This window comes from Meleagris gallopavo, chromosome Z (genome assembly GCF_905368555.1).
Source record: "Meleagris gallopavo chromosome Z, MGAL_WU_HG_1.1, whole genome shotgun sequence".
NCBI lineage: Eukaryota > Metazoa > Chordata > Aves > Galliformes > Phasianidae > Meleagris > Meleagris gallopavo.
In genome coordinates, this window is record NC_139435.1 from 9,718,235 (window position 1) to 9,745,634 (window position 27,400).

The window sequence follows — 27,400 nt, forward strand, 5'->3', positions numbered from 1 at the left end:
GATCTGACATTGTAGCTGTATTCATTTCTGGAGATTTCATGTCACCTTGAGGGAAATTTTTCTGGAAGGGAAAAAGGATAAACATGCCAAATAAATGCTATTTTCTTTCCTTCTGGCTGTGATTCTAGCTGTCTTCAATAGGAGAAGAATACAAATTTCATGTTGGAAGCAAAACAACTCGTCCTGCAGGACATCCTGTGGTCAGCCTCCAGGCTCCCTGCTCCTCAACCAGTCCTCTTCCAATCCTCATTTTCCCTGGGACATAGTCCCAGCATTTCCTGCATATTTATCTCTGCAATTTCCCCACCACACAGGGAAGCACCATTAACCTCTGTCTGACAGATAAAAGCTCAAGACCAGCAAAACTCACACGAGCTGGATTTTACAGACCAATCTAACTTGAAGCTGCCACAGAAGGGAGCAGCTCTGCTTCCCTTTCATCTTCACTGCCCTGGTTTTAAACTGAGCTCAAAAGCCATGTGCTCAGGGAGATCCACAGCAAATTTGCCCAGGAGAGCCCCAAACCTGTTTTCTGCCATCTCCTCTTGGCCAGCATGCTGCGTAAGCACTAGGAAGGGAGCAAGCACAGAGCTTGTCTTTACTCAGCATTGGGAGTTTTACCACTGCAGCCATAGGCAGAATTTGTACTCACTACCGAGAATACCATTTAAATCCACTCTCTGCTCTGGGATCTGAAATTACTGCTATTTTTCTTGCTAGGCATGACTCTGCTACACATATCCAGGACACCTACCTTGCTAAGACCCGGTGTTTTGGTATTTCTTTCACTCCCAAGCCTTCTGGACACTCACCACGTATCCTTCCTTGTCACCTACCCTGCTATTCTTCTAGGATAAGTTTCAGTTTTGTGTTTTGTTCTCCATTTTTGCACAGTTTCCATTCCTAGCCACATTCAATGCTGAGGGATGCTCTGGGCTGGACCCCAGTGAGCCATCAACACTCAGCCACAGGGAGTACAGGCAGGGCAGCTGCCCAGAGGATGGTAAAAACATGAGAGTGAACGTTGGAGGGATGGTTCCTCATAGAGTACAGGGGATGAGAATTTGGTTGAGCTCTGCACACAGATTAATGCTAAGACTTGGGCACAGTGCAAAAATGTGGAGTACCATAACAATGACGTGTTGGTGATGACACTTTGAGAGACCTCCTTTACCCCAGCCCATTAGAGAGAAAGCCCAAAATAAGAAGCTTACAAAATTTTGTTTCATCTTTCTGTCAGTGCAACAGTTCAACTCGGGAGGCAGAATGCAAACATCTAGCAGTTCGAATTTTCCTTCCAAACTAAACTACTGCTGTGTCCAAAGGAAAGAAAACTTATCTCATTTTAGGGAGCTAAAAGAAATACACAGCATAAAACCTCTCCTACCACTGTCTTTTATCAACCCAGCATTACCTTGGGATCGACTTCTGTATTTCAGTATGCCACTTCCCAGAGCTGGACTCTGGTTGTTTCCTTTGGATGCTTCTGCAGAAGCTGCATCTTGAGACTTCTCAGTTTCCATCACCTAAAAAAGTAAGAAAATCTGATTTACTTGTGAACCAGTGAAGCTGACGGAATTCCTCTCATTTTTATTATGAGACAAAAAGATTCCACTGCACATCATCTCAGTTTTCACAAAGACGTCATAGGATTAAGCCAGTACCTATAAGTAATTGTCAGCAATATCTTTGGAAGTTAGGGAATATTTTTACCAAAGGGTTTGCCTACATCTTGGTGTGGGCAGGCAGCCTCCACAGGGTACCACTCCAGTGCCTCCCCAGCATCTCCAGCACCAGCTCATTCAGGGACTTCCACACACACTTTAACAACCTTTTAGTGTAGCTTTTATTGGAATTTTTTCAGCTCAGTAAACTTCCAGAACCATCACATCCTTATAGAGATGATCACTTTAATTGTACACACACCAGTTCCTCTACATTTTCAGCCCATTAGCCATCACGAATCTTCTGCATGATTTTAGATGGCTCATACAACAATGGCAAAACTTTCCATACAAACACTTAACCAGTCACATTCTATGTTCAATGTATTATATTAACTGCTGCGTCAGTCTATAAAGAATCCCCCCAAATCACCAAATATATTGTTGAAATATTTTTTACTTCCATCATTACAGCTTACAAATGGCATGATTTTCCTCAGATCTTACTTCCCACCGCCCCATCTCTCTTCTCCCAAAACTAAGAAAACCAAAGCTTGTCTCTTACACAGCCTATACCTTGTTATTACTGTGCAAAGGGTAGAAATTTCAGGAGAAAAGATAAAATTGGCAGATAATGCTGAAATGGCAACTGCTGTTTGCTTTTGGCTCTTATCCCTCTCCCTTCGATATTAGCAGCTACACAAAGTTTGTTTACGCCATCTATTTCTCATTGATTTCTCAAGGCATTGCAGCAATAGCCTCAGAATCCACATCTGTAGCTTGTGAGCTATAAATGGTTTGTAGCTCACAAGCTTCATGTAACAGAATTCCTCTAAAGAAGAAAATAATGACACTGATACAAGCAGAACTTACAATTGGTCATCCTGGTAAGGCATCAATCCAGAAAAAATGTAAAAATAAGTAAATGAAATCCAAGAAACCCAAACCACAGACAAAAACAAGGCAGAACACTTAAGTGAGGTGGCATTTTGCCTCCACCCTGCAGACACAATGCTGCCTGAATGTGCAGCTCTGCTAACCTGACTATGAGTGGGAGATGGACCATGTATGCAGACAACTGCAGTCTGCACTCTAATGGAAAAGCACAATTTATTTTTATGAGCAAACCCCCACTCAATCTTTGCCCATCCTTATGAAGTGAGCTTTGTTCTGGCTGGGTTTTCTGATGCTCTTCCTGTGTCACCCCAGTCATCAAACCCACCATAGTGTCCTCCTGCTTCTCCTTTAGAACTGTCCCCACTGCAAAACTGCAGCCCTGGTGTCAGCAGGCCAGAACATGTGGAGTTTATCCACCCTGACACAGACGGACTCAATCTCACTTTCCTGGAGCGGGGTACAATCCAAATTGGTGTTGGAACTGTGGAGCTTGTTTGTTCCTGCAGCATGCATGGACACAGGCACTTACACCTAGTGAGACCACACAGCTCCCAGAGAGTTTCCTTCAACTCGGTGTATGGGGAAAAATTATATTAGCCTGCAGCAACCTACATACAGACTTTGAAATCATCAATGCTACGAACAATTCGTGTCCTGAGCCAGATCTCTGGAGTGACTCGTTGGCATCTTCCTTGTTTCTACTAGATGGGGTTTGGGTTGGGTTCCATCTTTCTTGTTTTTGACTGTGCAAAAGAAGCAAGTACAGATGCACTGTGCAACTCCATACATTTTCATTTGCAGGGGGAGAGGAAGAACAGCAGTCAGCTGCCACTTACATCAAACCATCACATCCCATCTGTTCTCATCTCCATGCTGTCCCGGAGCCTGCAGCACCTGCCCTGCACATTCAACCTGGGGCAGGTGCAAACACTGGCGAGAGCCTTAAGACACTCTCCTTGACTTCCTGAGATTGCATTTTATCCAACTTGCCTTCAGATTACAGTAAGACTAAAATATCTAAATTACCTATGTCTCTGTTTATATCTTATTTTAGCAAAAAATATTTCCCTGACACGGATCATAAGCTTTTAAGGGAAGACACTCACAATGAAGTGGACGCTTCTCATGTCATTGAGGTTCTCTAATAAACCACCAAGAGTTTTATCCTTCTCAGAAAACAGTCAGAAATCCAATCTGCAACACTTGCGAGAGCTCCCAGCTGCCACGTGTCTGTAATCTTCAGCTGGGTTGTAACTGGGACAAGAAAAGCCCAGCTCCATCTTATCCTCTTGGCCACACGTGAATGTATTGCTCTACTGTCTCAAGGCACTGCCATGCCATTTTAATTTGCCTCCCTTTCAAGGAAATGGAGCTTTCTATTTCAGTCTGCACGCCTCTTATTAAACGAAACCCATAAATCCTGCCTGATGCTGTCTCAGCACTGAGGACAAGGGGAGCTTTAGCATTCATAGTTTGAGGAAGATCTAAAAATAGAGCCCATCTCACCAGTTCATTAAGTAACTCCGGGATCAAGCGATGGTGATATCTCAATTGATTTCAAAGAAAACAGTGCCATCACGAACACACGGTGCTGGCACTGAACCAGGACCAACAACTACCCCCAGAGCCCTCACTTGGGCAGAACTCCAGTGTGACCAGGCCCTTAACAAGGCAAAATGAGGAGCAGGATTATGAGAATCTGCATTGTTTAACCACAAACAGCTTGGCAATCGTCACTGATTTACAGAAACAAGGCAGCACATATGGGATGACACAATTTAAGAAGCAAACTGTTTCACTGCTGCTGTTGCTGAGCTCCTCGGCTGCTGGCTTCCCCATGACCACCAGCCTCATCTGAGAAGGCTGCTAAGCACTCACTGCACACCTGGCTTCATCTGGCTCCTGCAAAAAGTCCTGTTGGTCCCATGAGATCAGTGAGTGCTCTAAAGCCTTTCCAAAAACTGTGGAGCTTTATCCTTGAAAACCTGTTATAACTCTAATTGCTGCAGCTCTCTGTGCCGTTATTTATTGCTCTGTGATGCACAGCGTGTTTTAAACCTTAAATGCGCTGTCTGGTAGGCAGAGTGCTCCGCAAGCCCCTTCACCTTGCACAAAAAGCAAAGAAGTAACTTCCTTTCTGAATTAGCTCTTTTTCCATTTAATTGAATCCATCTCCCAGATAAATGACAAAGAGCAGCACTGTAATTTACTGGAATTAACACTTTGAACAATGCAGAGGATGTAGATTTTCTAAATCTGGTCAGCATCGCTCTGGTTTTGTGGCATGCACACAGCCTGGAAGGACCAGGATGAATTGGGAACCACCACACTCTGGGCTGCAGTGTGTGAGCACCCTCCTTTGCCCCAGACCCAGCCAGAGGAGGAATTACACTCAGCTGGACCACGAGGCTCATCAGGAATAATTAAACCCAGATTTCATAGCTTCTGTAGCAAAATCTTCCAAAGGGCACTGCCAACCTGTGCTGGCACAGTATAAATGCAGATATCCAACAGAGCCACGGATGGAGGAGAAGTGGGGGAGGGGGGGCGGGCATCACCTCTATGTCAGAACTATTTACAGCTTTTAACCTCAGAAGAACCTGGAGCCCCAGTTTCTCACTCAGTGATAGAGCAGGTTTCATCAGAGATGGCACAGACTTAGATTTGGGCTGCTTGCAGCATTCTTGGTAAGGACCATGTCGGTACCAGCAGGCACAGCTTGGGCTTCCTCCTGCCCAGGGAAGGGGACATGAATTGCAGCAGCCATTACCTAATGGCAAAGCAACTGCTGGAAGCCACCGCTTCATGTGCTGCAAAGAGATCAGGAAGCATGATAATCATTTAAGAGCTGGAGCTGCCCTATTTTCTGAATAGGTGGAAATGATAAATAAACAGAACAAAAGCCTTTAAAGTGGTCTCTAAGAATGCCTGGCCAATGACTCTAACAAATCCCTGCATTCAAAAAACCAGCATAAGCCAATGCTATAATGCAGCAGATGCTAGAAAGGACATTACTGTCAGCCTCAGTCAGCGCAGAACTCCGACAGTTATTTGTATTACGCTTCACACAGTGTATAAAGCCGTCACACACCAAGCTGGCACTCACCAGCACAAAGCCAGCAGCAATGCCTGCCCGCACATCCTCCGCACACAAAATGGAAGCACACCATAGCAGAGCTCAGCTGCTTTTATCTCCCAGAGTGCTCGTTTTGTATGAGACGCCCCAACTCCCAGTCCAATGAGTTTGATACCAGGAGAACAACCATGCCCAAAGGATGCGCGCAGATTCTTGATGTGTATGGATCCCAAGCATGCTGGCTCCACAGGCACCCAGGTGCTACATTATACTTATGGCTAGGGCTGCAGTTAGGCAAAGGAGATTTCAGTTTCAGGTTCCCAAATGGTTGCTAAAATTAATAATAATGATTTAAAAAAAGACAAATTTTTAAAAGAAATGCAGGAAACAGCTAACATGACTGAATTTTCCAAGAAACAAGTATCACAGTCAGCACATGCCCTGGAAACAGTAAGATGCACCCAGCTAAATCCTTTTTGGACCAGATTAGCGTTCTTCTGCAATATATTACAATTTTCACTACAAACATCATCTAAGCTGAAGGGAATCAAATTCATACATTTCTGAAATGGTGCAGAAACGGATCACTGCTGCTTTCTTTTTTATGCTTTATCCTTTTTCCCCACCACACATCAGTGAGGAAAACAGGATTGCATGCAGTGTGTTCCATGCCCACGAGATGTCTCCATGCGCTGCAGTGAAGTCCCTGAAGATTATTGGCCCTGGCAAACGAAGGAGACAAACATGGATCTCAAGCTGTGTGAAAGCTGGTCCTGCTTCCCAGTTATTTTCTTTAATAAATGCTCAGATCGTGGCCTAGCACAAATTCAGAGCCTACACATCATAGCAAACAGCACTCTGCTGCTTTTTTTTTGTTCTTGTTTTAATGACAACCTTTTTACTCGCAGTGAGGGACAAGCGAGCCATATACAATCCTGAAAATAAGTAACTCTCCTGAGAATGATGTGAAAGTCAACCCACAGCTGCAGAGAGCATTCCCGCAGCACGGCTGATGGGGAGCTCTGGATTTCAGCTCTGTTTGTATCACCCTGAGTACACGAGAGGATACAGAATACATAAGCACAAAGTGTCTTCTATACCTGAATCAAGGATTGAAGCCTCATATATTATACAGGCCGCATTTATTTGGACACAGTGCATGTAGAATATGTTTTAACAGAACCCAACGAGACCGGGCTGTATACACGCTCAGTAATTCACAGATAAACAAGCTGCAGATGCGATGATACGACATTCACACTAACTCTCAAATCCTGGAATCTTTATCATCTTTCTGTTAATGTATGTGAACTGCATGGCTGTGACAGCATCTCCTTGTCCCAGTGCCAAGAGGGGGATATTTTTAGCTTGCTAAAGGCGGTTCATCTCCTTCAAAATCAGGCAGCTATCCAAACAGCCCAAGGAGAGACAGGCTGTACTCTATCTGTTGCTTTATGGGAAAAGCCCTCATTCACAAAAACAAAGAGCATGTGGAACCTGTACTGTAGATAAACTTACATTTCAATCACTTTGCTGACTTGGCATTCAAACTCGTCACGTGGAAGAGGAAAAACTCTCAGTCTATGCATTGTCTCCACTGATCACTGATATTTACGGTCAAGTCAAAAGCTTCTCTCTCAACCACCTCAAGCATCAGGAGATAACTCATAGTTTGTAGAGTGCATCAAGTCTACAGGAACCCATGTGGATGTCTACATGTGCAACCTGCTGTAGGGAACCTGCTTCAGCAGGGGGTTGGATTAGGTGATCTCTACAGTTGGATTCTGTGCACCCTTTGGAGTACTGTCCTATTAACACTCACGTGGAACAACCACATGAAACAAACAAGAGCTAGTCCCCAAATATTTTGTCATTTCCTCCCACCCAAATTCCCACCTACAACTTGCCACTCAGCAGTCCTCTGCAGTCACAGCAGGACCCAGAGCATCTGTTACACCACAGCACGAGTGAAAGTCACTGCATGGGCTCAGCACTACAGGGACATGCTGGACAAGGTTGTACCTGGACAGGTACAGTGCTGCCAGGTCCTCAGCAAATGCAGCATCTCCAACAGGGTGGGAGCTCCACACCCATGGAGTTATTTAGCCCATCTGCAGGACAAGGGCCACCCTTCATCTTCATCCACCCTGGGCAATGCAGAGAGGATTTCTGACAGCAAAAGCTGCTTCTCTCTTTTTCAGCCATGCAACCCTGCTCGAGGATGAGTCATGTCTCAGCAAACCCTTCCAAGGATGCAGTGCCCTAATGGGAGCTAACACTCGAGTCCTCTCGGTAATGAGGGTCCTCCCCATGCTCTGCACACACTTAATTGTTGAGTTATGCTTCCTGTTCCTTTTCAATGCTAATGCTTTCTCTGAAATTCTCTCCCAGTGTTTCCAGAAGAACTTTTGACCCCGAGAGTGTTTTTAAACTTATGGCATTGTTATCCTCTTCCTTATTATGCTTGCATGGCTAGAGGTAATTACACATGGATTCCCTAGTAAGACAAGAAGGCTTGCAACAGAACATAACCAACCAGTCTTATGTCAGATGAAAAGCAGACACGGTGGGCAAACAAATGCACTTGGGCATGCTCACAAAGTAGGTTTTGGAGCATACCTTGGAAAAAAAAAAAAATCCCACCAAACATACACAAAAAAAAACAACAGGTAAGCATGCTTTGACAGAGGCAAGGAAACTCCTGCAGCTCCTGCAATAAACCTTTAACCAGAGACATTCAGTCTCTGTTACTTGCTCAGTGAGTCCTGGCCGCACACATCACAAGGAGAGTACGATTCAGTGCAGCCCAGAGGAGTAGTCACCAGCCTTCCTCCCTGCCTCCAGCTACTGCAGATCCAGCCCTCCCAAGGCAGTCCCCTCTGCTTGTAATTAATAATTTCTTGGAATTTCTCATCCAGCCCATTAACACAAAGCTGTCTGCTGAAGTAGAACACTTCAGAATGAAAATACACAGATTATCATATACTGAACAACACAGCATCACCACAAACAAAGGCTAAGAGCTTTCAAAGCAGCTAAGAATGCTGCTAAGGGACTCAAAATGTCCCAGATTCATCAGACACTTTGCAAATTCTTGGCAGACCTGCCTTCTGTTTTGAGCTCATTTCCCATGCCGCTCTGCCATCCAGCACTACAGTGACAAATAGATGCAATTTCAAGCAACAGAAATGCTAGGAAAAATGAATTAAAATTAAAAAAAAAAAAAAAAAAAAATGTCAGAGGCAAATATTACCCTATCATCCTATTTCATTTGGACATAAATAATGACATCTTAAAACAGCAGCATCAATTGCACAAGGCAAAACAGGGATTTAGGGGAAGAGTCTAAAATCCCCGAAGTGACTCAGGACAATGTAATACAACTTGACTCTACAGCCTGTTATTTCATACCTAAAGTTCGAAACATTTTGGCCAAACCACTTTTGAAATAAATGCACGTAAAGGATATAAATGCAATCATTTTTCTGTCTGGCAGCACAACTTTTATTAAAGTTACAACTTTAATGGATGTTTCAAATTAAACAGACTCTGTAAAAACAGAGCTCAAATTAAACTCTGCTATGACACTTTTAATTAATAAAATACAACAAATGGACTCTTCATTAAGCCTTACAAGCAATATTTCTTTTAGATTACAGTTTCCAAATGTCACAAAACTCTTCCGCTGTGTCCTAAAGCAGTTGAGTAGCTCAGATTATATTTCCCTGTTGAACACACTGGAACAGAACTTAAGGTTCTGGAGAACATGCTGACAGGGAGAATGTTGAGGATCCAGCACCTAGAAACTTTTTTCCCTTCCTAATTTTCATGGAATCACAGAACAAGTCGGGTTGCAAAGGACTTCTGGGAGACCTCAGTCCAGCCACCCTCTCAAAGCAGAGACAACTAAGACCACGTTGCTCAGAGCCTGGTCCAGTTGAGTTCTGAATATTTACAAGGAAGGTTAGAATTTGTATCTGAGTTCTGAGCAATTTCATTTTCTGCTGGGCAGTGTGCCTCTGAATTCAAACACAACTTCATCGGTAACCTCACCAGGAGTGTGGCAAGCTGCATAGTGGTCTCCTGCTCACAGGCAGGCTCTGCAGACCCCCAGAGGTAAAATTCATCCATCCGAGCCCAAGTGCTGAGCCTGGGTCAGCTTACAAGCAGCCAGGTGCTGTTGCACTAGCAGCGAGTCCATCAGAAATCTAAGTAGGTCACTCCAAAAGTAATGCCTCCTAGCAACAGTGAAATGTCATTGACAATAAACACCTCTGAATTAATTGTGTTAGTTGGTCACCTAGCACCTGACAGCATCCCTTTAAGTGTCTGCAAAACCCTGCACAGCAAACAAGAAAATTCACTGACCTCTTATCAGAGGTGAGCAGCCAGTAGTGACAAAGACAACTCCGTACACAGCTGGACTGAGAACTGGTCTCAAATCTCAGAGGTCTGATGCTAAAACCAAGACCTCAGTCCAGACCACAGTGCCAAACCCTCTGGAACACTAAAATCATTACATCTGTACTGATAAAAAATGCTTAGTTCCTTAGTTCCACCTTAGTTTTGCTTTAACCATCAGCAACAGTGATATACAGTACCAATATATGGAATGTATGAGAGAAAGAGAACACGTGATTATCATCAAGGGAGTGGGAGCAGCAAAGCACAGTAATTTCTAAAGCAGTTTTGCAATTAAGTGTATATATATATATATATATGAATATATATAGACGCACAGATACATATTACACATACATACATTTTGTGTAACCATACAGGTATGCTTTTGTGTTTGCTTGCTTTTTGTTTTAAATCATACGACACTTCATGCTCATGCTGACCTTCAAAACAGCCTCAAAGCCTTGCTGTGAAAAATTCTCCCCAGCTTGCCAGACAGAGAAAAACCACGTGTGAGCCCATCTTTCCCATACCTTTACCTTCCCACGTCCTGCCTGGCAGCACACAAGACTCACACCGCCCAACCCCGCCATCCTGGCAGGCTGTGTGAAGATGATGGATCAGACTGCAGGGAGAGCCCAGAGGTCTGCACTGCGTGGACTGCCCACGCCAAGCAGCAGAGCTGTGCCTGGGCTCCTGAGGCTGACACAGCACTTACACAGGGAACATAAAGGCATCCACATGCTGGATTAGAAGAGGAAAAATTTCATGTGCAGCAAAATCGAAAACACAAGAGGTTCTGAGAACCACCAGGAACTCAGCATGCTTATATCCCTCTGAATGACATCCCCTCCAATAAAAAAAATAAAAAATAACAGAAATAGAGGGGGAAAAAAAATCTTCCTGCCATTCTTCCAACACATTTACTACTCAGATTCCTATGATTTTCCCTCCACCCTTCAGTGATGCATCACAAAAGCTTTCCACTACTGCCATCAGAGGTGACAATGCCAGGCAGGCAAACCAAAGCTCCAAAGCCACTTCCCACTGCAGCAGCTTCAGCACAGATTGTAGGGCAGGATGCAAACTCAGATAGAGGCTGAAGGGCTACACGGGGCTTGTCCAGCTGGGTCTTTACAGCACTGTGTACCTCAGCTACCTCAAGCTTCTCCAAGAGTTATGTTAATCTAGAAAGGAAATATCCAATGACATCTCAGAACTGCCTTCGATAAAAACACACAGGGTCTTGCCTGGAAACTCATGAGCATATGAATGGCACTTGAAGCGTGTGCAGAAAGATTTGCTGGAATGCCAGGGAACTGCATCCTGAAGCTACATATAATTAACTTTTGATTTTTAGGTTAAAGCTTTGCTGAGCCACAGGCTTAAGAAAAACTACCAGATCTTGAAACACAACACTCAGAAGAGAATTTCTAAAGCTAAAAGAATGCTGAGATGCCTATTTAAGTTTGCATATGAACACTACCATGTCATTGGCACTGAGCATCCCTGATTTATTTGCTTTTCCCTTTCTCCCCGCAGAACAGCAACCTGGCAGAGACAGGGAGAGAAGATTGTGTAGACATCACTAACAAGAAAACAAAACTTGTCATACTAAAGAGATGCTTGAGAGAGCATAGACTCAAAGCAGAGATAACATGCAGGTATGAAGGGAACACCAGCATCAGGCAGAAAGGAACACCAGCATCAGGCAGATCATAGCATGAAGCAGAAGTGTAAGAATACACATCAAATCACCAAACTAGACATCACATCTGAGCCAAAGGTTTCAGAGATTTATTACAGTTGCCACAGAAAGGGGGGTGGGAGAGAGACAAGAAGAAAAAAATCACAAAGAGAAAAGTTTCAATTGAATCCACATGCTTTCTCATGCCTGAAAACAAGCCTGTAAGCTCTTTAGAGTTGAGAACATCACTTTATTTTGCATTTGTACAATACAACAGAGGCCCAGGACACTGATGAAGCTTCAGAGAGCTGCTACATTACAAATAAATAACAATAATCCACTTAATCTCTGCTTAATGCAGCCCTGATGGGAATGTGGGTGAGATTATCAACTGACAGCATTTACTCAGTAGACCTTCAGTTACAGTTCAGAGCCATAAATTCAGATTCCTCCCTTCAAAAGGCATCCATTGGCATCAGCAGAGCAAATGAAACCTTGAAGAATTGGACAGCAGGCTGTTAAAGAAGTTTAGTTACAAAAGGAACAAAGAGGAGAGTGTGTTGCCACGTAAGCGCTGCAAGAGACATCCCACTGGTTCCAACAAAAGCACTGGAAGGGGCAAAAAAACACCCAACAGATGGGAGAAAGGAAAACCATGACTGTCCCATGGCTTGGAGCATGCAAGAGCTCCTGCTGCCCATGCCACTGCTTTGCTACAGCACAGAACAGAGGGCAGATGCCAGAGTAGGTGACATTTCTGCCTCCAACCACCTTCTGTGCAAAGAGGGTTGGGTTTGATGGCCCCTTCCCATCTGTGCCAGGCTGGAAGAGAACGAGACAGATGCAAGCAGGTGTCGAGGGAGAGGTTGAAAATGTCACCAAAGCCACACTTACAGCAACCAGTGTTTCAGGGGACACATTCTCTCCCTTCACATCTTCTTCTTCGGGCTCTTCATTTTCTTTATTGTCAGTGCAAGAGAGAGAGTCTTGGACTGAGCAAGTGCTAAGCAAATCTGGCAAACTGGTAGATGGGTACTTCAGAAAATCCCCTTCAGCGGATTCCTACCCGAGAGACAACAAAATGCGTTACATCACATGAATCCACCAAAGCCACGCTGACTCTGCCCCATTTCACCCGCCCAAAGAGAGCTCCCCAGCAACCCTCCCTCCTTATGTAGTTCCATGGGCTTGAACTGTAATAGTCCAGTTATTGACAGCAGCTCTGGTGTTAACATCCACACAGAGTAAATATAGGTCAATACACATCTAAAACAATCAGATTTCATAAAAGAGAATTTAAAATAAATGCTCCCCTAGCAGTCTGTTCCTCCCCAGCTGAGTTCATTAAAAGTCATGGCAAGCAGACACAGAACTTGCAGGCTCATTATTCATGTCACTATGTCCCAAATCTCATGCCGTGCTCCCTTCACCTGTATGCCTATCAAAATGCACCAAGGCAACAAACCAACAGCGCTGTCTGCGAGAACTAAGCCCATAAGCCTCCACCTTCCCAGTCCATATGCTTCAGGAGATGTTCCCCCAGCTTTGGCATGTTTTCTGGGAGGTAAACATGTGCATCAGCTGAAGTAAGACAGTAAGACAGGCTCTCATTTTATTGCTTTCAAAGGAAACCCCGTGTTTGCAGTGCTCAGCATGCCAAACTGTAGGGCTGCTTTCCCATACCAACAAACAGCAGCCAAAGGAATCTGATGGGGAACACTTCACCTATATATGCCTTTCTACATGAAATTTTAATCTGTAAGGTTATCCACAGGGATTATTTTGATGCAGACACTCCATGAGCAAGCAAATAATTTTCAGGACAGTTCTAGACAGGCTAATGCCTTGCATTTTGGCAGAGACTCCAATTGTCCAAATGAAGTACAAAATGTACCTATTCCAGTTCAAAGCATGTTGTTTCCAGAATAAACATTGGTGGGGCTACTATCATGCTGGGAGCCTACAGAAGGTCTTGAATAAAACTCCCTGTCTAAATTAAACATTAGAAAAGCTCTTCACTTTTAACACGGAAGAACAGAGCCTCTTCTTGACCAAGACAAGAAATAGAAAGCTTCTTTAGGAAGCCAGAAGAGCATCCAGAAACAAAGCTCATGTAAATTTGCACCAGATTGGCTGGGATAACAAGAGTGGCCCCCATGGCCACCCCCTCTTCAGAGGTCCCTCCACAACCTCAGCAGTCGTGTTGTCCTTTCTGAGATCCTAAGCATTTTTGGGAACTGTCCTCAACCCAAGCCAGGGAGCATCAGGCTGTGGTCTAGGAGAATGCGCAAACTGGGGCAGGGAGGATTTCCATAAACAAAGCAAAAATATTGTGTAATATTCCCTTGATCTCTGAAAGCAAAACTGAGAGCCCTCCTAATAAATGAATTCCACTCTCATTCCCCTGAAATTTCATGCTACTTTATCTGTGAGAGCTTTGCTCCAAGCTATTAACAAGGACAAAATAAGGAATTCAAACCAAGGGATCATCATCAGGAGACCTCTAGCACACAGATATGGAAAGAGATAACAGGCTCCACAGGCAAGCGTCTGACGAGGCTGAGTACAGCCTGCTTTATTTAGCAGTCTACGTATATTTTAAGAAAATGCTTTTTGCCCAAAACTTAAGTAATGTCTGCATGACTAAACCCAGCCTCATTTGCACACTGAACAACAGTGACAATACAAGCAAATCACTACTGTAGCCTATATCCTGCTGGTTTGCCAGAGATTTACAGCAACTACTGGTAACAATCCCAGTAGCACTGCATTAAACTTAGGGGAGCAAATGCAAACACATGCCTCCATCTTAAAAATGTGCCCTCTCCTTCACACATCCTTGAGGACAGATTTAGGGGAGACACCAGAGAGAGGACATAACGTGTGCTGCTTGTACCTTGCTGGCGACCACCAGCTGCACCATGCCGGCGGCTGAGCGCAGGAGAGCCACGGCGTCCTGGTGGGACAGCCCCACCAGTGACTGCCCGTTGATCATCAGGAGCTCGTCGCCTGCCGTCAGCCTGCCGTCCCTGTGAAAACAGAGAGGGAACGTTGGGCTCCCATCACCCTGCAGGGTTTTGATGGGGTAAAATGTGACCTGGGTGATGCTAAATTTGCATTCATCAGTGAAGCGTTGTTGACCAGAAAGGGAGCACAGGAAGGCGTCCTCTGGAAATTGTTGCTATATTCAGAGCCATTTCACTCTGCCTGCAGGGATGAGCACTCTCAGACTCTCTCTGTGCCCCACGGGAGATGGATGGGAAACAGCAGTGAGCCCCACATCTCACCATCAGAGGGGCATGGCTGGGAGTGAGCAATCCCCTGGGATGTACAGCTTGTCCTCGCCCACTGATGGCCTCATAGGAAAGGCCCATCTCCTAGAAACTGACCTGGGAAAAAAGCCCTGAAAGCCATCAGATTCACTGTGTTATGTTCCATCATAGAGCCAGGTGCCAAGAATCACAGAATGGCTTGGGCTGGAAGTAATCTTAAAGATCAACCAGTACCAACTCCCTGCCATGGGCTGGCTGGCCCACACTAGCTGAGGCTGCCCAGGGCCCCATCCATCTCCAGGGATGGGACACCACAGGTCTCCAGGCAGCAGGGTATCACTGTCCTCTGAGTCAAGAATTTCCTCCTAACATCCAACCTAAATTTCCCTCCTTTAGTTTACAGTCATTTCTTGATGTCCCACCACTATCAGACCATATAAAAGTCAGTCACCCATCTGCTTATAAGCTCCCATCAAGTACTGGAAGGATATCACAGCAAGTCCCTGTACACACTGACTCTGGTATGGACCTGCACTAAACTCAAGCCTTTTGTTTGTCTTTACCTTGGACCAAACATGCTGGAAGAGGTCTTCAATCACAAAAATGAGCTTTCAAGCTAAAATTTCAAGCTAAAATTTCACCTTCTTAACCTTTACAGAGTGATGCAGGTCTCCACAGCATTAGGACTAATCACCTGCACCTATCCTGACTCTGGCTAACAGCAATGGACACAGTTGCTGGGTCACACTCTGAAGGCTCTGCTGCTGGCTCACCTGTGTGCCAAGCCGCCCTCTTCCACGTGGGTGATGATGATGCTGTGAGGGGATCGCTTCGAGCCTCTGCCTCCTGTTATCTGAATCCCCAGCCCGTCCGTCCCCTTCAGGATGTGCATCTTCCATATGCGGGAACCTTCTCGCTGAGAGAAAATGGGCAGAGAGTCCTTGAGTTTGGATTTGGACACTGAGAGAAGGCTGGGAGGGTACAGGAGGGAGCGACGTACAGCCTTGCTGCACATCACCACACATCTGTAGAGCTCAAGCCACATGGGTGTTATTATTTTTTTGCTGAGCTTTTCCTTGTTATCTGTGGTCCAAGCAAAGGAAGTAGAAAGGAGGAGGCAGCACAGAGCAGGTGCAGCATGTATAAGTTTCCTTGTAGGCCCGTTTGCAGCTTTTCTGAGCTATGCTGTTCTGTGCTGCAGTTCTATGTTCCAATTCTTCCCACAGCCAACAGCAGCCTCCAGCACCTTCACCAAAACTCTAGGATTTGCAGCAAGTGAGGGGCTGAGAAGCGAGATGCCGCTGAAACGGCACCTTGAACACCAGTGCGGAGCAGACTTGCAGCATGCAGCAGCATTTCCCTCTCCACAGTGCTTGCAGCATTTGAGACACGGGGAAGAAAATGCCAGCCTCACACTGTCAGCTGCTGATCTTATTTGTCAGATGTTGTATGGACTGTAAGTAAGGATTTTCCCACCACGAAGAATAAATTTCCAATATAAGCAAGATAATGAGTAATGTTTAGCACAGCTTTATTTATTTATTTTTTTAATGACTGTAAATCCAAAACAGAGCTTTACAATCTCTGGAACAATACAAAACGCAAAACAAGAGCCTAGTTCCCATGCATCCTACTGGAAGGACTGGGCACAAGGAAACACAGGAGAGGCTGCTATCAGCGGAACAGGAAAGGAAAGAGAAAAACAATCAAGCAAGCAATACGCGAAGGCAATTGCCAGGATGCTCTCAGACAGAGGAGAAGAATCAGAGTAACAGAATTATGAAAATCCCAGGAAGCTTCCAAGCTTGCAAGGCAGCAAAATGCAAAGTTTGGAGATGATTTCAGGCTGCTGGCCACAGTCACTCAGCACCAGGTCATCTATTTCTGACTGGGTCTGTGCTGCACACAAGCAATGTTCCTGCAGCACACAAACACCCAAGCAGCGGAGATGATTAAAATTTCATGCCAAACTGTGAAGAGTGCACAGAAATTGCTGCTTGCTTCCGAGGAGTGGAACTGCTAAATATATCAGTGAACTTAAGGTTTGTGGCAGTGACTTGCAGATTTTAGTCCAACGCTGCTTATCTGAGCCTACAGTAAGTGAAGAAAATGTGCTTTTTTTCTTTTAACGTGGCCATCGGGACCTATGTTGAAACTTCTAAATGCAATGCAACATGTGTTTTTCAGACAGAGAAAAAATATTATCTCGAGTATCTAAACTAGTATCTAAGAACAAAGAGAAAAACAGGAGGTAAAGGTTATACAGCCCCAAGACCACAGGTATGAGAAACAGGAAAAACCAACCTGGTGTTTTGAGAGGTAAGCCAAAAGTTTGATCCTGGAAATGTAGACACCTGTGGGTAATTTGTTAACTTGACAGCAGAGCACATGAGCAATATCCCAGCAGGTTTAACTAGGATGCTGGAGGCACTGATAAAAGCCCAGTCCCAGTTGAGTAACAGGGCATGTAAGGACAGCAAATACCTTGAGACAGATTACCAAGATAGACAAAACATCACGTTAAATGCAGGGCTAGAGTCAATTGTATTCATGTGCTCAAAAACAAACAAACAAACAAAACAAACAACAACAAAAAAAAACAACAACAACCCAGAACTAGGCCAAAGCCTGACAATGCTCCAGAGAGATTTTATTACTATAATATGCCCTGCACCCATAATGAACATCAGATGTGTCGCATCCCTCCCTCCCCCAACCAAAACGATGCCCATCCAGGATGCTGTTCTGGCTGTCCACTTGTTAAACGTAGTTCAGAAGCAAACCCTTTGATAAAGCTTAACAATGCTCTCATAACACTGTTTCTAATGACTTGCAAAAGTATTTTGGAATGCTGGCTATGCAAAGGCCCACACCACACAGCACCCAGCCTGCATTCCTCAGCGCTTCTCACTAACACATACTAAAAAAACCCAAATTCACTCTCCACTGACCCACTCTCCAATACTCATTCATACGGCACAACACTTCATAGCAGCAAGTGGTGAGGCTCTGCTGCTCTTATTCCCCTTAAAGTCCCACTGAAATAAAAAACTACCTGCAAAGCAGTGCATTACTCAGCCTAAGTGGGGATGGCAGAGCACAGTCATGCTGCAGACAGCACCTCAGCCTAGCATATAACCAAATACATATTTATTTCACCCTTTCTGAAGTCACAAGTCAGTGGCACTAAGAACCACATCTGCTGACCTACCTTTGTAAAACAGCCACAGCTGTTCAGTCAATCCCAGCAGTATCCACATATCTTTGACTTTTTAAAGCTGAGCACCAAAAGGCAGATTTCCTAGCATTTCGGTGAGACTTCTTGGAGAAAGGAGGCATTCTACAGAGCCCTCACATTTCATTCCTGCATAGGCACTCTTCTTCTGCACAGAGCAGCATGGGACACTACACTGCTGGCTGGGAAACGCTGCTTCCATTAGGCACCTTTTGTGGCTGCATCACATAAGAGCTTTGCTAGTAAAGCTCCAGGCCAAAGATTCTTAAATATATTTAAATTTGACTTAAAAAACAGTTTTCTTGAGTTCTTGGAGAAACCCACATTCAACAGCACAAGCCTTAAATGGTTTAAATAAAATTTTAAAAGCAGAGCGATGCATTCTGTCTTCCACTTTGAAATCTTTTAAAGGATCCTATTTTCAAGCATTTCTTCCTAAACAAGAATGCACATTCACTCAGACTTCAGATGAGGGCTAAGATTGTGCCATATTCACTCAGCTCCAGAGACTTATGATACCCAAGGGAAGCTCCAGTCATGGTTAGATTTGTCTGTCTGCAGGTTTGATGTCCCTGTCCTTGGAGCCTGCTGAATCCTGCCCAGAGGAGGACAACTTTAATTGCAGAACGGCATCCTCTGATGGGCTGCACAATACTGATTGCTGCCTGTTTCGCATCCATACTTACATTGGAACTTTTCTATCAGCTCAGAAAAATCCTCGTAGCTTCATTTATAAATGATTCAGAATAATCCCCATAGTTTTGTTCACGAGCGACACAATAAATCTTCACACATATAACCACAGCAGTCTGTGAGAGTATTTCATGCCCACAGTACAGAGAGATGCTGTGGGTCCAGGGAGGTATTTCAGACTGCAGATATTCTCAGCAAGAACCAACAACACCCTCTTTTCACTACTCTCAAGAATAAGGAGACTAATCCACACTCCTTAACTACCCTTAGACAAAGGCAGGTCAAGACAAGGAAGCTCAGCACTTGTGAAGCAAGGTGGAAAGGTGAACTAGACCTCATGGGCTGATGTCACAAGCCACAGAGAACCATGCAGTCCACCTGGGATATGGCCAAGAAGCACACTTAGAGACTTCCACGCTCTCTCTGGAAATCATCAAAGGAAAGAGAAGTCAAAATTTCTCTTAGAGATTTTTTCCCCATCTTCTGGAAGGCAATATTAGTCCTGCTGAGATCCACCCCGTAGCATCTGAGCAGCAGCAGAACTACTCCCCATGCTAGGAGAGCTGTGTGGATGCTATGGACAAACATCTTCTCCTCAAGAACAGCAGCGAGGCATTGGAACAGACTGCTCAGGGAGGTGGTGGACTCACCAATGCTGGAGGTGTTCATGAAACATTTAGATGTTGTACTGAGGAACACGGTTTAGTAGGAAATATTGGTGATAGGTGTACGTTGGACAGGATGATCTTAGAGGTCTTTCCCAACCTTGATGATTTTATCATTTGAGAATCGTGGAGTATGGCACTGAGGGACATGGTTAGTGAGCATGGCGGGGATGGATTGATGGTAGGACTAGATGACCCAGATGGTCTTTTCCAATCTCCATGATTCTATGATCTTACCAACACTTAAAATATCTAAAGGGCAGTGGCCAAGAGGATGGCTATCTTCGGTGTTGCCCAGCGACAGAACAAGGGGCAATGGGCATGAACTGGAACACAGGAAGTTCCATATAAACATGAGAAAGAACTTCTTCACTTTGAGAGTGACAGAGCACTGGAACAGGCCATCCAGAGGAGCTACTGAGTCTCCTTCTCTGGAGATATTCAATAGCCATCTGGATGCTTTCCTGTGCAAGGCAGTCTAGGAAGCCTACTTTAGCAGAGGGTGGAACAGATGATCTCCAGAGATCTCTTCCAACCCCTGCCATTCTCTGTGATCTCTGTGTGTGACTCTATTTGTCAGAGAGAAGGAGAAGAGACTAGAACTTCTTTTGAAGTCTCTTCCAGATTTATACCGATTCTGTGAACATTTCTATAGCAAGAAGAAGCACAAATGGTCAAGTGAGAGAGGCTGCAGTTTGGCTAATGGCTGTTTTTTATTCTCTGCAGTTACATCACTCTTAGGTGACTCAACTTTCCTCCTAACTTGGCCCTGGCAAGCAGGCAGCGCCTTGGATCAGATCTTTCCTCTTGCAGATGATCAAAGTGCACAAGCCACAAAAAATTAAAATGTTTTTTAAGATGGTATGAATATTCCACTCGGATTAATGACGAGCAAGAAAAAATGGGTCATCTTATGTAACAGACCACAAATGAGAATAGAGAATCGAGCCGGCATCTCAAGTTGCTCCCCGCAGGCTGCCTTTCTCCACCATTGTACGCGAGGCAGCCTCTGTTCAGAGCAAGGCTACATCTGGAACAAACTAGCCTTCTACAGATGTGGGGAAGCTCGCGTTACGCTTGCTTCAAGTGCATACCATCAAACGCTCAATTTCATAAGCACGTCATTAATAAAACAAAAAGGAACGTTTTTCCCCTCTGAGTGTAAAATAAATAAATAAATAAGATGTGTCAGAGCCGCTCTTCACGCTCTTCTAATTGCAGGGGAGTTTAAAAGGGGCTTGACTGATTTCTACTGTGGTGTTCAGCAAGTTGCAAATCTGAATATACAAAGGAAAGATCGCTTTGAAATGTTATATTAAAGAAAAGCTTGGCAGGAGCAAGGTGTAAACAAATGGAAAACAGAAATGCAGTAAGTAGTTAAAAAGGCAGACAGGAAAATGGAAAATGTAAAATAGCTGTCTACAAAAAACACTTTCTGTCACAGCAGCAATGATTTTTGCATAAATAAGTAATAGTTTTCAAGCACAACCCAGGACATGCTAAGCTGAGAACAGCAGTAACAGCATGTCAGCACACCGGACACGCACATGTCAACCTTGCATCCCATGCAGATATCTACCAACATGCCCATGGGAATCCTACCTGCCCTGCTGGGGATGCGGTGATGCTGCCTGTGCAGAACCAGCTCCCACCTGGTGACCTCGCAGGACCACCCAGCAGCAGAAGCTAACACTAAACTCCTCCTTGCTGGCCATGAAGCTGTTTTTGGAAACTTCAGTTTTAAGAGAAAGTTTTAAGATTTACGTCTTGAAAAACTGACCACAACAGATTTGATGGCAACCAACGTGCTGATGGCATGCACCTGAAAACCAGCAGTATTTCCCACATAAAAACACACAGCCAGGGCACCATGTTCAGATTAGGGCATCAGCACTACCAAACAGTCTAGCCTACAGAGACAGGGAGCTCTGCCGGATGTAAATAGCAGCACTTCACTCCTCAGAACCCCCTAGTGATGAAAAACTCCTCTCCCAGATGCCTGCCTGGTGTCAAACGCTGCCTGCTCACACCATCCCATTCCCCAGCAAACACGGGGCAGGTACAGATGGGTAGCTATTGAATTAACCTTGGTGACCACATGCCAGCTCAAACGTGTTGCTCTTAAGATGCAGTCAAAAGCCATCACTCTTACATCACAGACACACTAGTGCGAATGACTTAATCACAAAATCATGCCAAAATCTGATTTTTGCAGATTCTTAACAAAGCAATTATTTCATTAGTGGATAATGAGTATAGTTTTCATCTGGTCTTACCAGGATGCTGTTAAAGCTGATCTGACAGCAGGATTCCTGCTTTCATCTGCTACCTTGAGTTTTCACTGTTGTACAAGCAAGCTAAACAACTCCAAAACAAATCAAAAGGGGAGGGAAAGAAAGTCATCTACATTCCTTTTCCACTGTGTTATTCCAAGGCACAAGTTCTTTGCCCATCCCTACTGTGAAAAGTTCCTAGTGCTGGAGATATTCCTTAGCACTGGAACCAGCCTTTGGCTTCTGCCTCCAGGAGACACAAGCCACTCAGTGCTTCTGGGGGTCTCCTAAACCTCTAGAAAGTGGAGAAAGAAAAGGTCAAACTCAGAGCCCTCTCTCTGAATTATACAATGTTGACCACTTGAACTTTCCATGTCCTCAAAACAGGTCGGATCCAAGAGCACAGACATAACTGCAAATTCATTTAAGTGCCCATTTCTGATTCAACAGGTTCTTTTTGTTTGGGCAAATGGCTGAGCATCCTTTGACTGAAATGTGAGTACCTTGCCCTGGAGAGAGAAGCATCCTAAGGATAAAGTCTGGAGAGCAGCAGAAAGCAAAATCCTCCTCCAAATACAAACACACAATTAAAATACACAAAATAGGCATCACATACGAGAGGATGAAAACTCTGCAGTTTTAAGCAGAATGGCCCAGAGGGATGCATCTCCAGAGACAGACTAGTTGTTGACATCATTTCCTTGGCAAGGGCTTTAAGCATTTTATCAGCCATTGCATGCACCTGAACTACATAATCGCCCCTTGCAAAAATCTGCTGGAGATGTTTCTCATCCTGAGCCATCACCATCTGGGTCGTACCTCCCTGTGCTGCTCCCCTCTTGAGGCTCTGGAGCTTCCTTGCAAGATCACCCAAAGGATTGTGCAGCTATTACTGACTCAAGGGGGTGAGGGGCTGTTCAGCACAGCAAATGCCCCCGGGGAGCTCAAGCTTTTAAGTTTTACAATGTGCTTGCACTCCCTCAAGTATCTCACTGGGTCTCAATCTGTTGTTGTTGGGCCATTGGGAACAGTGGATTGGTTTAAAGCTTCCCAGAAAAAAATCCTTGCTGTCTGCAGTAGATTAAAGCCTATCCTGGAGTAAGTCACCATGGTCCCCATGTCAGCTAAAGCCATCTGTCTTGGGGACTGGTTTTCATCTCCTGGCGTCAGGAATCTTAGGGTTCGCTAAGCGGTTTCAGTTCCCTGACTCAAAAAATTAAGCCTATGCAGATCTGTAACCACAATTTACACCTGAAACACTGCAGCACTAAGCAAACTCTATGCATGCTCTATTTTTAGGCACGTCCACTTGGTTTCAAACATTCATACATAATGATCAAAACATCAAATGACGTGAACTTAAACGTTCAGCTACATCCATCCTTTGCATTCCAGTTATGGATTTGCTGTATCAACCATACCATATGCAAAATGAAAAAAACACTTTCTGGGTGGGTAGTAGATGTTTTTTACTGTTGCTCTCTCTTACAGTTTGTCACAGCAGAGCACAAATCTCAGCTGAGAGCTCCCGTGGCACAGCCTTGTGCATCCCTGACATCTCTGCGGGCAGTTCAGTGCTAACAGAGAGGATCCCTTCTCACGATGACACATTTAAACTAATTCATTACAACTTATCCATTACCGTACTATCTCTGCACACAAACCTGCCCTAAGCCTTTGGAAAATTCGATTCGAATAGAGAATAAATGAACATATTGCTACTTAGAATTAAAATCTACAGCTAGCCCAGCCATAGCTATCACTTAAATCACAGCAAAGAAAGGCAAAACCTGCAATCATTTGAGAAACGTGACAGCAAGGGCAACTTATCCCAGAAAGTTGTGATGACGGCTGTTTTATGGCAAGGTGGAGCATAACTGGCAGCAAAAATAAATGAACTGTAGCATCAGTATTAGTTACATAAAAGCATTTCCTAAAACTCCAAGCAAAATCAAGGACAGGTTTTGTCAGTGCTGCACAGCTACAATTAAAAGACAGAGCTTGTCCCTGAGAGAGTTTACAACCCAAAATAGGCAAGAGAGAGGAAAGACATGCTTATCACAGTGCAAATTAAAACTTCAAGACAGTAGATAGCCCCAGGATTCATGTTAATGAAAGATAGAAGCAAACACAGAGCATAAAAAGAAGTTAAGAACAGAAACAGATTCTTGAAAAGGCCTGTGCACGTCCAAAGGTGTCTGCAACAGGAACAAAAACTGGAGTTATGTATCTCTAAAATGTGTATCATACAACAGTGAAATACAAAAACCTTGAAGAAATAATAATCAGTGCTTACACTGACAAAAATAAGTTGATGCAAAGCAACTCAGCTTCCCAAGTTCAGTGAAGCTGTCACTGCTTACCCTTGGAAGTATCCTACTCACAGCAAGGTTTGCATTTTGGTACAGCAAACAGTTGACAATTTTTCTTTCCATCCCATTTAAAAAACAGGAAAATCCTTAAAATAGGTACGGTATGTCAAGTCTCATGTTTTGATTCCTGTAACATACCATTAGCCTTATTCTTCTGCTTGGCAAGATAAGAAACATTTTGCACTAGCCAAAATGAAAGGTAAGACTGGCATTTACCAGCACTGATTGGTAAATATTGCTACAGAAAGCTGTCAACCTTCCCTAACTGCAACGCAACATGCAATTCAAAAGCATTCCACTTTTCCTAAGACACACCATCTTAATAAGCAAGCAGTAATGGGATGGAACAAAGACGACTTTCTCATTAAGTATAGCCAAGCACTGCTCACCTGAGGTGGTACAAATGCAAGTACTCGTTGACAAACACCTGACTAGTCTTGTAGGTGCACACACACACCCACGTGCACCTGTGCATACACTCAGGAGTACAGGGACAGTTATGGTCTTCGTAAGACAGGCCCAACTAGACCATAAGGCAGCAAAATTGGCTGCACTGCTACTTCATAGTTGGAACTTACTGCTGAATAATGTGGGTTAGCAACACAGAGCCCTTGTCATGGATAGTGTCAAAGTGCTGCTGTGCTGTTAATCTCACCTCCCCAAAATCTCTCTGAGACTCAGCATTGATATGCCCTCTCCTCTTCCCTTTTTTTTAGTAGGTAGTAAGCTGACCTCACAAAATACACTTTGTGGGGCCAGCAAATGCTGACTGCTCTCCATGCAGGACACACATGGCAGTTCTGTTCCCATGCCACGTGCTTGCTGCAGCAGACAAGTGCTCAGACATACACCCCAACCTCTCTCACCTGCTTGCCTTTACCGTGAGAGCATCTCCCTGCCACCCAGTCACCTCCACATATCATCTAATAACAACTGCTACTTCTGGATCTGGATTTCAGTCCTTTACTAATGCTGAAGTTTAAATTTAAGAGACTTCTGGAAGCATTTTTGGTTTTCTTTTAAGCCAGTGAGGACTTCTCAAAGCATCATGTTGGGGTAGGAAGAAGGAAAGGCGGCTGTTTGTGCCCTGGCACATTCCATCACCAGCCAGACTTCTGGGTCACTGATGAAAGCCTCAACTGCCATACTAGGAGACGTGATTCAATGGAATGCCCTTTGAAAAACCACTCTCACTGCCGAGGTACTCTGGCTCCTTACAATCCCAAGGTCACACCTCTGGTCTCCATCTGACAACTTCTCAGCACTCTTCAGTTCTGAGCAGCTGAGAAAACAGTCCACACCTCTTCCAAAACAACTGTGACAGAGAAACAGACAAGAAAATCAAAGGATTTTATCTTCTCAGTAAAAACAGTGAAACCACAAAATTGGTATCTTGTGAGGAAACCTCCTGTTTTCTTTTCTTTATCATTCCCCAGCTCCTCCCATACTCATCTTACATCCTTGCCTTTGTGATTACCAGCCTAGAAAACACCACCTGTTTTCAAGCCACTGTATAAAAGCAGCAAACTTTGATTTCTGCGTTTAAGCTCCTAGATCTCCCCAGGATGTGATGGGTCATTACTCCAGCTCAGAGATTGCCTGTTTTTAAATCACTGTGCACGACTCCCCGGGCCCTTTCCAAGGTCAGATCTGGTTTCCAGGCCTCTGAGATCTTCCTGCCAGGCAGACAGAGCCCTGCAGCTTTGAATCTGCACATTTTTAAGGGGCACTCTGGTTCATTCTAAAAATATCACAGCATAACTTAACCACCTGTAAACATCAGATGCTGACTGCTAATTGACAGGTACAATATTTATTGAGGTTACATACCAACAAACAGTCTAGCAGATTTGTTTATACATAGCAATAGCAATGCCAAGTGCACAGGAGAGACAGACCAAGATCCAGGAGATGAAAGCAAGCCTGAAGGGTACTGACACATGCATACGAACCAGTAGCACTAGAATCTCCTGGCAAGTTCATCTGACAAACAGTTTTCGTCTCAGCTCTCATTTTACAATTCAGCTGCTGTTATTAGCAGCATGCTGTAATAAAACAAGAGAAAAACACCGAGCCTGTGGGAGAGGAAAGCTAACAACACCCAAGGCACGTGGCTGCCTCAAAAGCACTCCTGGCACAGCATCTCCAAGGCCATGAGCTGACCTCTGGGCTCAGGAGAGCAACAGCCAACGACAAGCAGACTTACTCAAACCTCTTCTCCCCTGCGTTCTGGTTGCTTTAACTTCAAATGAACTTCCTAAAGGGAGAAAAAGGGAATTTCCTGGAGCCAAGATTCCAGCTCTGTAATTCTTCCATCTGCATCCTGGGGCTGGGGAGGGGAAGGAGAGGATGGAGGACCAGAGAGGTCCTCCTGCAGCCACGTAGGTGCTGCAGCTCCTTCCCAAAGCCTTTCCTTCCACCCGCTGATGACCTCCAGCCTGCTGCAAGGCATCTCTCACTGACACACAGTGAATATACTGCTCCCCAAAGGTGCTGGGGCTGACAGCTCTGGATATTCCATTAGCCAATGCATGGAGGAGACGGCAAGCACCGCACAAGGCAGTGGGGATGGGCCGGTTTTCCCCATAGAGAAGGTGCCCTGCCAATGCACCCTGTCCCTGTCCAGGAAGAGATAACTCATCCCGAGGCTGTGAAAGGTTTGGCTTGTGCTTTGAAGCCTGGAAGGAGGCTGCAATTTCTGACACTCCGTTCTGGATGCTGTTTTCAAAAGACTCCTGACAGGACTGGATCTCACATGCCTGAGCACCAGGTCATGCTTTGGAAATGCAGCTTTAAGTGACTTCTGAGGTTCCCAAGTATCCTCATCCTTTGGTTGTCGTCATTTTTTTTTTATTTGTTTTGTTTTCTTTTAACAGAACTGAAATACTCCCAAAAATTTTATTTACTGTCTCTATTCACCATTCACTAAGAAGCTGAATTAAGCTGCTGATTACTGATAGCAGCTACCACACAGCTGTTAAAGTGACGGGCATTTGTAGAGTCTCCTTGTTTTCAAAAAGCAAAGGCCGTACAGGGCATGCCATTCAGGCTCAACTATTTACAATTCTCCACATTCGGATGTTAGGAAAATGTAATTAATACTGACACGCACAGAGGTCATATCTCTGAGCAAAGCATTAAGGGGGGAAAAATTAAGAGACAGAG

General features: G+C 44.5%; 1 protein-coding gene across 8 annotated transcripts in view; it reads right to left on the minus strand.

Moving 5' to 3' along the window:
- The window catches only part of PDZD2 (PDZ domain containing 2), a 195,799-nt gene that overhangs the window by 36,769 nt on the left and 131,630 nt on the right, over window positions 1–27,400 (minus strand). For 6 of the 8 annotated variants that reach the window (XM_085213139.1, XM_085213138.1, XM_085213143.1 and 3 more), the window contains 4 exons: window positions 15,771–15,913; window positions 14,622–14,754; window positions 12,620–12,787; window positions 1,415–1,526 (listed from right to left, as the gene is read on the minus strand). In XM_085213139.1, the coding sequence (XP_085069265.1) occupies window positions 1,415–1,526; window positions 12,620–12,787; window positions 14,622–14,754; window positions 15,771–15,913 (556 nt within the window). The remainder of the gene's footprint in view (window positions 1–1,414; window positions 1,527–12,619; window positions 12,788–14,621; window positions 14,755–15,770; window positions 15,914–27,400) is intronic. The other 2 variants (XM_085213145.1, XM_085213140.1) reach the window with 2 other exon arrangements.